Consider the following 13,937-nt stretch of genomic DNA (forward strand, 5'->3'; position numbering starts at 1 on the left):
TGTCTACGAATATTCATTATAAGCCCACCGACTCCCACATCTACCTCGACTACAAATCGTCATACCCTGCCTCATGTAAGGACTCCATTCCATTCTCCCAGTTTCTCTGTCTCCAATGCATCTGCTGTGATGCTGCTACCTTCCACGACAGTGCTTCCGATATGTCTTCCTTTTTCCTCAACTGAGGACTCCCCCCCCCCACTGTGGTTGGCAGGGCCCTCAACCATGTCTGGCCCATTTCCAGCACCTCTCCCTCTATCCCTTCCCCTCCCTCCCAGAACTGCGACAGGGTTCCCCTTGTCTTCATTTTCCACCCCATCAGCCTCCAGATCCAAAGGATCATCCTCCGCCACTCCCGTCACATCCAGCGTGATGCCACTACCAAACGCATCTTCCCCTCCCTTCCCCTGTCAGCATTCTGAAGAGATTGTTCCCTCCGTGACACTCTGGTCCACACCTCCATTACCCCCACCACCTTGTCCCCTTCCCACGGCACCTTCCCCTTTAATGACAGGAGGTGTAATACCTGCCCATTTACCTCCTCTCTCCTCAATATCCAAGGCCCCAAACACTCCTTTCAGGTGAAGCAGTGATTTACTTACACTTCTTTCAATTTAGGATTCTGTATTCGCTGCTCACAATGTGGTGTCCTCTACACTGGGGAGACCAAACGCAGATTGGGTGACCGCTTTGCGGAACACCTACGCTCAGTCCGTAAGCATGACCCCGAGATTCCGGTTGCTGGCCATTTCAACACACACCCCCTGCTGTCATGCTCACATCTCTGTCCTGGGATTGCTGCAGTGTCCCAATGAACATCAATGCAAGCTCGAGGAACAGCATCTCATTTACCGATCAGGCACGCTACAGCCTGCTGGACTGAACATTGAGTTCAATAATTTCAGAGCATGATGGGTCTCCCTTTTTAGGCTTATTTTTTTCTTTTTTTCTTTTTCCCTTTTTATTTGGTTATTTTATTTTAGGTTTTTCAGTTTGTTTAGTTTGTTTCCACTGTGCTTACCCACTGTTTCGTTTTTTTTAATGCATTTTTTTATGTTAGTGCTTGGAGTGCTCTGTGCTTCACAATCATTCATACCCTCTCTTTACAAACGCTTTGTCTTTCAGCACACCATTAACATACCGTTCGCCTTTGTTCCATGACCTTCTGGTCAGTTATTCTCTGTGACGCTGTCCTATCAACACCTTCACCTTTGTTATCTCTTGCCCCACCCCTATTTTACTTGCTTAAAACCTTTTACATTTCTAATATTTGTCAGTTCTGAAGAAGGGTCTCTGACCTGAAATGTTAACTCTGCTTCTCTCTGCACAGATGCTGCCTTCCTGCTGAGTATTTCCAGCATTTCTTGTTTTTATTACTTAAAAAGCAAACTTGTTCACCGATGCTCAGTTTGGATTCTGCCAGAGCCAATTAGCTCCTGACCTCATTACAGCTTTGGTCCAAATATGGAGAAAAGAGTTGAATTCAAGAGGTGAGGTGAGAGCGATTGCTCTTGACATTAAGGCAGCATTTATTTGACCCGAGTGTGGCATCAAGGAACCCTAGCCAAATTGATGTCAATGGGAATCAAGAGGAAAACTCTCCACTGGTTGGAGTCATACCTAGCAGAAAGGAAAATTGTGGTTGTAAGTGGCCAATCATCTCAGCCCCAAGACATTGCTGCAGGTGTTCCTCAGGGTAGTGTCCTAGGCCCAACCATCTTTAGCTGCTTCATCAATGACCTTCTCTCCATCATAAAGTCAGAAGTGCTGAGGTTCGCTAATAATTGTACGATGTTCAGTACCATTCGCAACTGCTCCAATACTGAAGCAGTCCGTGCCTATTTGCAGCAAGACCTGGACACCATTCAGGCTTGGGCTGATAAGTACAAGTGACATTCGTGTCACACATGTGGTAGGCAAAGACCATCTCCAACAAGAGAGAATCAAACCAACTCCCCTTGACATTCAACAGCATTACCATCACTGGATTCCCCACTATCAACACCCTGGGAGTTACCATTGATCAGAAACTGAACTGGAGCAGCCACATAAATACTGTTACTAAAGTGCTTCTGTTTTTGTTAAAAAATATTTTTTGAGGATTCAGAGTCAAACTGAAGAAATGTTGGGCCACTTTTTTTATCAAGAGGGTCATCATGAGGACACTGAAAGGGCTTATTTGACAACCACATTTACTGGTTCTCACATGACTCAAGTTAAAAATAGAACAGAAACCCTGCTAACTGGGGAATATGTGTGCAGAGAACTGACAGGTCAGAAGGTGGACTTTCTGTTTCCGGCTTCACTTTTGAATTGTTTGAAGTTGGGAATTAACGGTTTAAAAGAGGTAGGAGTTTTAAAAAATAATACTGATGGACAGAACCCCAGCTTAGCTCAGCCTGTTCCATCTCTTTAAAAAGCCTGCAGAAGAAGAGGAGAACTTCCAAGGAGGGAAGAGAAATCCCAAGGAAGGAGAGAAGACCACAACCTAGCTCAGCTTTCCAGCACCTTTCTAAAAGAGCCTGAGAAGTCCACTGTGCCAACTCATTTTGTCTCCTGTCTTTGAAGAAAAGCCTGCTAAATTAATACTCAACACCATCTGAAAAAAAAACTGTCTTAGAAGATCCCAGTGACCAGTCTATGCTTTCTCGGAGGCCAGACTGTATGCCAATTTTGGAATACAACATATCTCATCTGTTGTTTCTTCAAGAATGAACAAGTATTCAGCCTAAGTGCTTCTTTTATTTCTGTAATTGAGCTCTAAAAGCAAACATACTTTTATTTTTCCAGTTAACCAATGAATGTGTGTGTGAGTGTGAGGGGCTAAGGTAAAAAGGGAACTTTAATATTTCAATCTGTGTGTTTATGCTTTACTTCATTATTGATTAAGACTTGTTTTATAATAAACTGATAATTTTGTTGTTTATTAAAGAAACCTGGTTGGTGTCTTTTATTCTGGGAAAAATTGAGTATATGATTGAATATATCGGTAAGTGGGAAAATTTAAATATATGTTGTGACCTGTGGAAAAGTGGGACTAGAATAAACAGTGCAGTCCTCCTGCCTCAGTCATAACATTTAATTGGAGGCTCTTTGTGGAATTAATCCAACGCTGACGACATACAATTGTAAGTGGGTAATAATAATTGAAAAAGGAAATATAAAAAGAACCCGGTTTCTTGTGTAATAGAGTAAAGTCTACAACACCGGAATGTCTTTAACAGTTGCTGCGACTTGGGAAAGGAAGATGTATCCCTAAGTGATTTGAGACACTTAACCAAGATAAACTATAGGATTTGGCAGAACGGTTGGTGTTACAGGTAAAACAAGGAGCTAAAAAAGCACACACAATTGAAGTAATAACACATCATTTGAAATTGGAAGAGGAGGAAGGCAAACCAGTGGGTAGTGCAGTTGAATTAGTTAAAATTCAGTTACAAATGAAAAAACTTGAGCAGGAACAGGAAATAGAAAAACTTAAGCTTGAACAGAAAAAGCAGGAAAAAGAATGGGATAAAAATTTGAGCTTGAAAGAGAATTGACAATGAAGAAGCTTGAATTTGAAAAAGAGAAAAGGGAAAAAGAGAGTATTTCAAAGAGAAAGAGAAGGAAGGGAATTCCAAAGTTAAAATGACGAAACTAAGACAAAAGGGTAGCGTTGACACCAGTGAAAGGTCTGGTGAGGAAAGTTTTAGCTCTAGCCCAGGACCCAGTGGAGAACTGTTTAAATTTGTACAAGCCCTCACTACGTTTGCGGAAAGCGACGCATTTTTCAAAGGAAAGCTGGACACTGCTTATGCAAATCAGGTTGATGGCAGAAGTTTATGCCATGCTTTCTGAGGAGCCTTCTGCAGATTATGAGATGGCAAAAAAAGCTATTTTTGCTGCATGTGAGTTAGTCCCTAAAGCTTACTGACAGAAATTTCGGAACCTCCAGAGATTGTCTGGGCAGACTTATATAGAATTTGAGAGAGTAAAGCAAATTAATTTTGATCATTGGATGTGGGCACTAAGGATGGAGGCCATGTATGAGAACCTTAGGGAACTAATTCTCCTGGAAGAATTTAAAAGTTCACTCCCTCCGTCAGTAAGAACCCATGTAGAGAACCCGAATGTTTCAATGGCCGGACAGGCAGTGCAAATTGTTGATGATTATGAACTTGTGTATAAGCCTAAACCCTTTGTCCATCACCCCCAAAAACCCAAGAAGGATAGAAGTTGGGAAAGTGAAAGGAAGGCAAGGAGCTGGGGACAAGAAGGGGCAGCTGGGAATGCCCTGGAATCTCCTCCTCAGGCCAGAAAGGAAAATGATGAGGGTGTAAATGAGGACTGCAAGCATAAGTTTTTCCATTGTCAGAAGGTGGGATGTTGCTGGGTAAACCCATGAGACTTATTGAGGTACACAAAGTCATGCAGAGGAAGGGGCCCTGACCGAGAGTACAGCAGATCAGTCTGTAGCTCTGACTGACGCTGTAAGGCTAAATATAAAAAGCACTGTGACTGCAGAGGTTGTGAATAAGATACCTGAGAGTTATAGGGAATTCTTGTCAGAAAGTAAAGTAACTCCGATCCCTCAAGTGAGGCAGGCAAACCTATAGTTATACCTAGTGATACAGGGGCCACCCAAACTCTTTTGCTGGGAAAGGCATGACCTTTCCACCAGAGAGCGCACTGAATGCCAAGGTTTTAGTGAATGATATCGGCAGGGAATATATACCCGTACCTTAGTATTGAGTGCACCTAGAGTATGACCTAATGTCTGGAACTGTAACCGTAGGAGTTGTCCATCGTTTGCCAGTCGACGGCATTGCCCTAATCATGGCGAATGATTTGGCCGGAACAAAAGTAGTAGCTTCTCCAGGAGTCATAGAAAATCCAAGTGAAGCTAAAGAGACAGAATAGGTGCAAGGAAAAGGTTCCAGGAATTTTTCCTTCATGCGTACTAACCTGAGCAATGGCTAAGCAAGTTCGATTGTCAGAGGTAAAATTGGCACCACCGTCAGACAGCTGAATGTCTGAAACGTTTTTGGGGGATTTGGATAATCTGAAGGAAATGTTTAATAAGTGTTACGACCAGGTGAGCAATGCCTAGGGGTCTTTTGGCTGTCTTTACCTGTTTTCTTTTATAACAGGGTTTAATTTTAAACACACTGTGTTTTGAACTCCCCTTTTTGTGAAACCGTGTTCCCGGTTTCCAATTATAAGGCAAAGAACTGAGCACATACAGGCTTTCTTTGGTTTAAAGCAGAAAGAGGAAATACATTAAAACTTTACGAACTTAAACTCTATTATGTTTCACGCCTATGGATATACGACACACTCACGCTAGCATGCACATGCGATATAAACATGCAGATAGGAATATAAAAGAACAGAAGAAAAGGTAAGTAGAATAGTTTGAGGCAATATCTTGTTACTGTTTCATGGGCTTGCTGTAGCCCTTGATTGAAGATATGGTCTTGTGGGTTGTTAGGGCTCAGTAATCTTCTTAAAACTTTGTTCACATGGCAAACCCTTCTCTCTTTTAGTTTTACGTGTTTTCACGAGATTCAGTTCCGTGGGAAGAGATGAAGGCAGGCAGACAGACAGGCAGGAGAGGAGATGTTCTCAGTCACAGGAGAAGGTTTTTCCATCAGCAAACGCTTTGTCTCAGTTCAAATTCCTTTGATGGGAGTTCAAATTCAAAAAGACTCCCAGGTTGCCCCGCAGGTCAGTCATGTAACTAGTTCCTTACATGGAACAGGCTTTTCAACAACCTTTGTTGGAGGTTCAAATCCAAAAGTTGCAGCCAGCTAGACATGTGATGAGAACTGGTTTGACCACTTCTGTGTATTGGAGAGGCCACTGCTGGATCCCCATTGTTTCAACATTGTCTATTACCATGGAAATGTCTTTCCGGTCAGGGCTTGCAATTTTAAGTTTTAATGTTCATGTGGCGAAATAATGTGTGCCTCAGTCTTGGCAGGTGGGGTTTGCCTGACATAAGTCTTGTCTGATCAAGGCTCAAAGCTGATCCAGATTTAAATAAAGTGGCACAATCAGCTTGAACATAAGCTGAGGCAAAAGGAGTTCAGAATGCTATTATATTAAGGATGAGATTCTGATGAGGAAGTGGAGACCGCCTCACAGACCTGCGGACGAAAAATGAACAGTAGTTCATCAGATAGTTGTACCGCCAAAGTATCACAGGGAAATATTATGGATAGCACATGAAATTCCTATAGCGGGACATGTGGGGATCTGGAAGTCCAAATCTCATATAAGTCGACATTTTTACTGGCCAGGTCTTTCCAAGGACGTGGTGCAGTTTTGTAAAACATGCCATAAATGCCAGATTGTGGGATAACTCATCTCATCTCCTGTCTTTGAAGAAAAGCCTGCTAAATTAGTTCTCAACACTGCCTGAAAAGAGTTGTTCCAGAAGATCACAGTGACCCATGTATGTGTACTCGGATGCCAGACCATATGTCAGTTTTGGAACACAACATATCTCATCTACTGTTTCTCCATAAATGAGCAAGTATTCTGCCCAAGTGTTTTTTTTTGTAATAGAGCTCCAGAAACAAAAATCCCTTTATTTTTCCGGTATATATGTGTGAATGTGAGGGGCTAAGGTAAATAGGGAATTTTAATATTTCAATCTGTGTATTTATGCTTTACTTCATTACTGGCTAAGACTTGTTTTATAATAAACTGATAATTTTTTTGTTTTTAAAAAAACCTGGTTGGTGTGTTTTATTCTGGGAAAAATAGAGTATATGATTGACTGTATGGGTAAGTGAGAAAACATGTAAATATATGTTGTAACCTGCGAAGAAGGGGGACTAGAATAAACAGTGCACTCCTCCCACCTCGGTCGTAACAATACTGTGGCTACAAGAGCAGGTCAGAGGCTGGGAATTCTACAGTGAGTTACCCACCTCCTGACTCCTCAAAGCCTTTCCACCATCTACAAGGCACAAGTCAGGAGAGTGATGGAATACTGTCCACTTGGCTGGATGAGTGCGGCTCCAACAACACTCTGGAAGCTTGGCATCATCCAGAACAAAGCAGCCTGCTTGATCAGCACCCCAACCACCAAATTCAACATTCACTACCTCCACCACTGACATACAGTGGCACAGTGTGTACCATATACGAGATGTACTGCAGCAACTCACCACATCTCCTTCAACAGCACCTTCCAAATCCATGATCACTTCCACCTAGAAGGAGAAGGGCAGCAGGCATGCGGGAACACCACCATTTGCAAGCTCGCCTCCAAATCACACACCATCCTGACTTGGCAATATATTGCCGTTCCTTCATTGTCGCCGGATCAAAATCCTGGAACTCCCTCCTAACAGCACTGTGGGTGTACCTGCACCAGATGGACTGCAGTGTTTAAAGAAGGCAGCTCACTACCACCTTCTCAAGGGCAATTAGGGATGGGCAACAAATGCTGGCCTTGCCAGCGCCGCCCACATCCCATGAAACAAATAGAAAGAAGTCATATTGCTATATTATTGTCCCATGTTAGTTTGATCAAATTTGGAACTTCAGTCTTAAAAATGAAGTTCACACTCAGATGTGAGTGAATTTAATTGCAGTACTGCTGAATCTAATTGTGATATACTGTGTGATGGACCAACACCAAAATATTTTGTTTGATTGGTCACACGAACAGTCTTTTCAAAATAAATATTCTGGGGCTGTTTTATGGTCCTGGTTGTAGGTGCATGCTTTGCAAAATTTTGATTACTATGACATCATACAAAGAAAATTATTTTAATCCAATTCCTGTCAAAACCAGTTGCCAACAAACTCCAGACAAGCAAAAACATTCCACTTGATTTATATCACAAAGACACAGTCTAGCATGCAGCATTGTCCTTCAAAACTATTGGAAGAATGATGCCGTCTGCCTACTTTACATGGGCATACTCGGAGAATGAATCAATATATGTTTATGAACTTCTGCTACTCTTTTCAAATTCTATCATGTAGCCATTGCACAGTAATATATATGCAAAGACTTTTAGGGCTAAATAATAGAAAGTCATCCTACTGGCAAGCAAAGATATTCCCTATCTGGCCATTGAACAGCAAGCAAGTGCACAAATATAGGACAGATATATATATATAGAAATAAAAATAAAATCATGTATAATATAAAACTGATTCCTGAAAATGTTTTTGATACTTTACATAAACATGCTCAGACAATGAAACCAGTATTTATTAAGTAGGATTAAATGATGCAAATTAATTCTGCTAGCCATCAAAAATATTGTACTTATAGACCCTTATGTAAGTGCATAAAACTAGTCCATAGTAATGTATATTTCGGTTTTTGATCCTTGCATCAAAACTATCACTGAGTAAATTAGCCTTTATCTTAGAATGTAACGCTATTGAGGATAAAGACACTAAAAGTAAAAAGAGAACAAATAAATTCATTCTGCTGCAACAATAAACCTTGCTACCAGTTTTTACATTAATCATAATGAGCTTTCCACAAGGAATTTGTGGCATAGACATCAAAGAAAAATATAGCAATGAATGATCATGTGTAAGATTCATCAAAATAATTCAGTCACAGAAAGATATTTTGAAAACTCCAGCATTTAGCCCATGAATTTTAATTTTTCATTTTGTAAAGAATTATTTGATAAATTCAAGAGCAACTTAATGGATTAATTTGCAATTTTGATGTAAACACAATCGAATAATTACTTGATCTTAACACCAACAAATCTGAATCAAGAAGATATAACTATTAAGAAAAGTTTAAGTGAAGTTAGCTGGATAATGGCTGATTGATAGAAAGCAAATCAACATTCAACCACGATTGCATGCATATTATTGTTGAAAATAATTTTCCCATTTTCCTCTCTTGAGCACTCAGGCTGGCGTAGGTATTGAAGAATCTTAGCTTTCAGATCCGCAGGGGCAGTTTTCATGAAATCTACTACAACTGTGAGGAAATCCAACAGAAGCTTCCCATTTTCATTTCCTTCAATGAAACACTCTGTGATATCCAAGTCAGAGGAAAGCTCATAGATCTGATACTTCAATCTCATTTCATCAAGCGTTTTGCGGACATCAAGGAAAAAACTGATGTTAAAACAGGATCCACATTTTTTCCAAAGCGAATTGAATCCACTGCCACCTGTTAACAGTATTATTGGAAATATATTTGTTAAATATTTATTTAATTGAAATTCTGATAAGAACAAAGAACAAAGAAAATTACAGCACAGGAACAGGCCCTTCGGCCCTCCAAGCCTACGCCGATCCAGATCCTCTATCTAAACATGTCGCCTATTTTCTAAGGGTCTGTATCTCTTTGCTTCCTGCCCATTCATGTATCTGTCTAGATACATCTTAAAAGACGCTATTGTGCCCGTGTCTACCACCTCCGCTGGCAACGCGTTCCAGGCACCCACCACCCTCTGCGTAAAGAACTTTCCACGCATATCCCCCCTAAACGTTTCCCCTCCAACTTTGAACTCGTGACCCCTAGTAATTGAATCCCCCACTCCGGGAAAAAGCTTCTTGCTATCCACCCTGTCTATACCTCTCATGATTTTGTACACCTCAATCAGGTCCCCCCTCAACCTCCGTCTTTCTAATCAAAATAATCCTAATCTACTCTACCTCTCTTCATAGCTCGCGCCCTCCATACCAGGCAACATCCTGGTGAACCTCCTCTGCACCCTCTCCAAAGCATCCACATCCTTTTGGTAATGTGGCGACCAGAACTGCACGCAGTATTCCAAATGTGGCCGAACCAAAGTCTTATACAACTGTAACATGACCTGCCAACTCTTGTACTCAATACCCCGTCCGATGAAAGAAAGCATGCCATATGCCTTCTTGACCACTCTATTGACCTGCGTTGCCACCTTCAGGGAACAATGGACCTGAACACGCAAATCTCTCTGTACATCAATTTTCCCCAGGACATCTCCACTTACTGTATAGTTCACTCTTGAATTGGATCTTCCAAAATGCATCACCTCGCATTTGCCCTGATTGAACTCCATCTGCCATTTCTCTGCCCAACTCTCCAATCTATCTATATTCTGCTGCATTCTCTGACAGTCCCCTTCACTATCTGCTACTCCACCAATCTTAGTGTTGTCTGCAAACTTGCTGATCAGACCACCTATATTTTCCTCCAAATCATTTATGTATATCACAAACAACTGTGGTCCCAGCATAGATCCCTGTGGAACACCACTGGTCACACGTCTCCATTTTGAGAAACTCCCTTCCACTACTACTCTCTGTCTTCTGTTGCCCAGCCAGTTCTTTATCCATCTAGCCAGTACACCTTGGACCCCATGCGACTTCACTTTCTCCACCAGCCTACCATGGGGAACCTTATCAAACGCCTGACTGAAGTCCATGTATATGACATCTACAGCCCTTCCCTCATCAATCAACTTTGTCACTTCCTCAAAGAATTCTATTAAGTTGGTAAGACATGACCTTCCCTGCACAAAACCATGTTGCCTATCACTGATAAGCCCATTTTCTTCCAAATGGGAATAGATCCTATCCCTCAGTATCTTCTCCAGCAGCTTCCCTACCACTGACGTCAGGCTCACCGGTCTATAATTACCTGGATTATCCCTGCTACCCTTCTTAAACAAGGGGACAACTTTAGCAATTCTCCAGTCCTCCGGGACCTCACCCGTGTTTAAGGATGCTGCAAAGATATCTGTTAAGGCCCCAGCTATTTCCTCTCTCGCTTCCCTCAGTAACCTGGGATAGATCCCATCCGGACCTGGGGACTTGTCCACCTTAATGCCTTTTAGAATACCCAACACTTCCTCCCTCCTTATGCCGACTTGACCTAGAGTAATCAAACATCTGTCCCTAACCTCAACATCCGTCATGTCCCTCTCCTCGGTGAATACCGATGCAAAGTACTAATTTAGAATCTCACCCATTTTCTCTGAGTCCAAGCATAACATTCCTCCTTTGTCCTTTAGTGGGCCAATCCTTTCTCTAGTTACCCTCTTTCTCCTTATATATGAATAAAAGGCTTTGGGATTTTCCTTAACCCTGTTTGCTAAAGATATTTCATGACCCCTTTTAGCCCTCTTAATTCCTCGTTTTAGATTGGTCCTACATTCCCGATATTCTTTCAAAGCTTCGTCTTTCTTCAGCCTCCTAGACCTTATGTATGCTTCCTTTTTCCTCTTAGCTAGTCTCACAATAGTGTAGGATTTCTCTGTAAATTATTTATTTATCATTTGATAGTATTTACAAATTATTTATGCTTTCTGGGAAAGAAAAGACCTTGCTGCAACAAAGGAGACTTAGTGCATATATATCTGTAATGGTTAGCATACATTAGGAAAGTTTTTGCCAATTGGTCTGGTGTTTGAATATCATTAATTTTGATTTGCTGAGTTAAAAAGTAAGGCACTCATATATTGGAGAATTATAGAAAGTTGCTGCTGTTTTATCTCTTTCTAGATTAACACAAACAAAGTTGAAGGGCAGGCATAGAAGTTGAAAACAGAGCTTTAATATGGAGACTTGTTGCTTCAGCTTACATGTGCTAACTAACTGTGCAAGGGAACTGAATCATGATATTGCATCACTTCCTGTGATGGTTTACATATATCATAAACATATGTTTAAACAAAGTGACTCTTGACAATGCAGATCCCCGCTGACGTCATCAGCTCCCAGTTTCGCACATGCACAGAACAGACGTTTTCTGCCAGTATGGTGCTGCGCTCGCGCAGCCGACGTCAGCACCCGGCTTGCCGCGCGATAACGACTAATTTGTAATTCGTCGCTCGTCATTCCTGGCTTCTCCACTTCGCCTCACTTGGCTCCCTCCCGCTTAATGTCCCCAGTACTGGACCCTGCTCCCTCCCACAATCGCAGCCTTTTTTCCTCACACAGGGGAAACGTAGAAGAGAGAAAGTGACAAGATAAGGAGAGGGGAGGGAGACTGAAAGCGGGAGGGAGCGGGGAAGGGAACGGCTGAGGGGGAAGAAGGGGCGAGGCCACGGATTCGGTTGAAATGCAGACACAATCCTACACATGCAGCTATCCTGGAGCTCAGGTCTAAACACAAAGCTCACTGAAGTGATGCTGGATCAAGTTGTTGATTTGGCTCTTATTACAACACAGAAGCAGCTCTCTGCTGGTGTTCATTCTGAACATGAGCTCCCAAGTGCCATCTTTGCTACTGGCAGCTGCCAAAATGTTGCAGACAGTGATGTTAAAGTGCATGAGGCTGCATTTGCGCATGTGCGAGTACTTCGCCACCTAGTGGTTGTGTTGTGTCAGCAAACGCAGCCATATTTAAATGATTATATTTGACACACTGACACACTATCACAAAATCTCCATGCCCTTAAATGAAAAACACCTATAGTATAACATTAATATGCATATGAATAAGCAACCCTTATAAGATATACAGAATTAGACAACCATAACACTATTTACATAAAACATTTAACTGTAACAAGAACATTTAGAAACACTCCTCTTCAAGGTGTTGTCAATGTTTGGAACTACTGGCCATCAGCTGACTCGACCAGACCTTGTGACAATGACCTGTGGGTGTGCTCTCGAACTGTCCTCCTCTCCTTCTGAAAGTTGTGTTTGGTAGGATTGTCCTCAGTTGTTAGTGTGTTGCTTGTTGTCTTTTCATCTGCAAAATGTACGTGGGTATGTGTAGGCGATGCTGGTTGGTCGGCTTGTGCATGGCTATCAGAGTCCCCTGAGGTGAGATCGATTCCTTCACAGTACCACACCATTTGGTGTTGTCACCTCATAAGAACGTGGTTCTTTGCACACTGCTATGACTGAGGTGGGAGAAGTGCACTGTTAATTCAGTCCCACTTCTCCACAGGTTACAATATAGCAAAACATTTTCCCATTTACTGAAACACTCAATTAGATACTTTGTCCCCAGAATAAAGCGCACCAACCATGTATCTTTAATAAACCACAAAATTATCCATTTATTATAAACCAAGTCTTAGCCAATAATGCAGTAAACATATAAACAAATTGAAATATTAAAGCCCCTTATTTTTTCTCTGGCTCTCACACACACACTCACATACACAACCAGTTAACCGGGAAAAAAAGGGATTTTTGTTTACACCCGTTGCAAAGAATAGAAGGAATCAAAAAAAATAGACTGCAGAGAAGATATGGAAGGAAGTCCTTTGTTTTGGAGAGGTGTCCCAAAGTTGAATACATGGCTGCCACTAGGAATCTTGCCATGAGAGGTTAATGAACAGTCTGTTTAGGTAGGCATTCAAAGAATTTCAGCTACAGAAGGCTTCACATCGGTGTGCAGAAACAAAGGTTTCAGTTCTCACACATCTGATGCAAAGTTTTTGCAAACATTCAGGATTTCTTCAAAATACAGGCAGAAACTGTACAACTTCATACAGGGTTTGCTTTTCAAGAGCAGGGATTCTTCAAAGATAGGTACAGTGGTCTGGATTTTCTGTCCTCCTGGTAGGTCAATAAGCAAATTCTAACTGCCTCTTTCAGTCCAAAAACCAGCTGGCTTTTAACAGTTCAAAATGTAACTAACTTTTTCCAGGCAAGTCCTATGATAATCATAAATCCTGATTTGTCACAACACAACCCCCTGCTATGTTTACTTGAAATTATGTGTCTTCCAGTAAAAACTTGTTTCTGGTCAACCTTTTGTTGACCTTCCTTTTTAAAAAAAACACCCACAAAGTTCGACATTGCCAGATGATTCAATGTCCATGAAATCCTTTTCAGATTTTAAAAATGTAGATTCTTAAGTTTTAACAAAAAATGGAAATCTTGTCACAACACCTTGGACAGCTCTGCAGGGATCCATTTCTGTTTTTGCGAGTGCAGGACCTTCACCATCTGGTCAACAAATAGTGGTGACAATTCTGCACCTGCATGCACATCCTGTGCGTCGT

The 13,937-nt window shown here is 41.6% G+C and overlaps 1 protein-coding gene and 1 long non-coding RNA gene across 2 annotated transcripts in view; one reads left to right on the forward strand and one right to left on the reverse strand.

Annotated features, from left to right (window-relative positions):
* LOC137371932 (uncharacterized) overlaps window positions 1-13,937 on the forward strand; it is a 93,149-nt gene that overhangs the window by 30,685 nt on the left and 48,527 nt on the right. The gene's annotated exons all lie outside the window — the stretch shown is intronic.
* LOC137371930 (histamine N-methyltransferase-like) overlaps window positions 8,751-13,937 on the reverse strand; it is a 64,952-nt gene continuing 59,765 nt past the window's right edge. Inside the window, exon 6 of the mRNA XM_068035027.1 lies at window positions 8,751-9,151. Within this exon, the coding sequence (XP_067891128.1) occupies window positions 8,814-9,151 (338 nt within the window). The 3' untranslated portion in view covers window positions 8,751-8,813. The remainder of the gene's footprint in view (window positions 9,152-13,937) is intronic.

This window comes from Heterodontus francisci, chromosome 7 (assembly GCF_036365525.1).
Source record: "Heterodontus francisci isolate sHetFra1 chromosome 7, sHetFra1.hap1, whole genome shotgun sequence".
NCBI lineage: Eukaryota > Metazoa > Chordata > Chondrichthyes > Heterodontiformes > Heterodontidae > Heterodontus > Heterodontus francisci.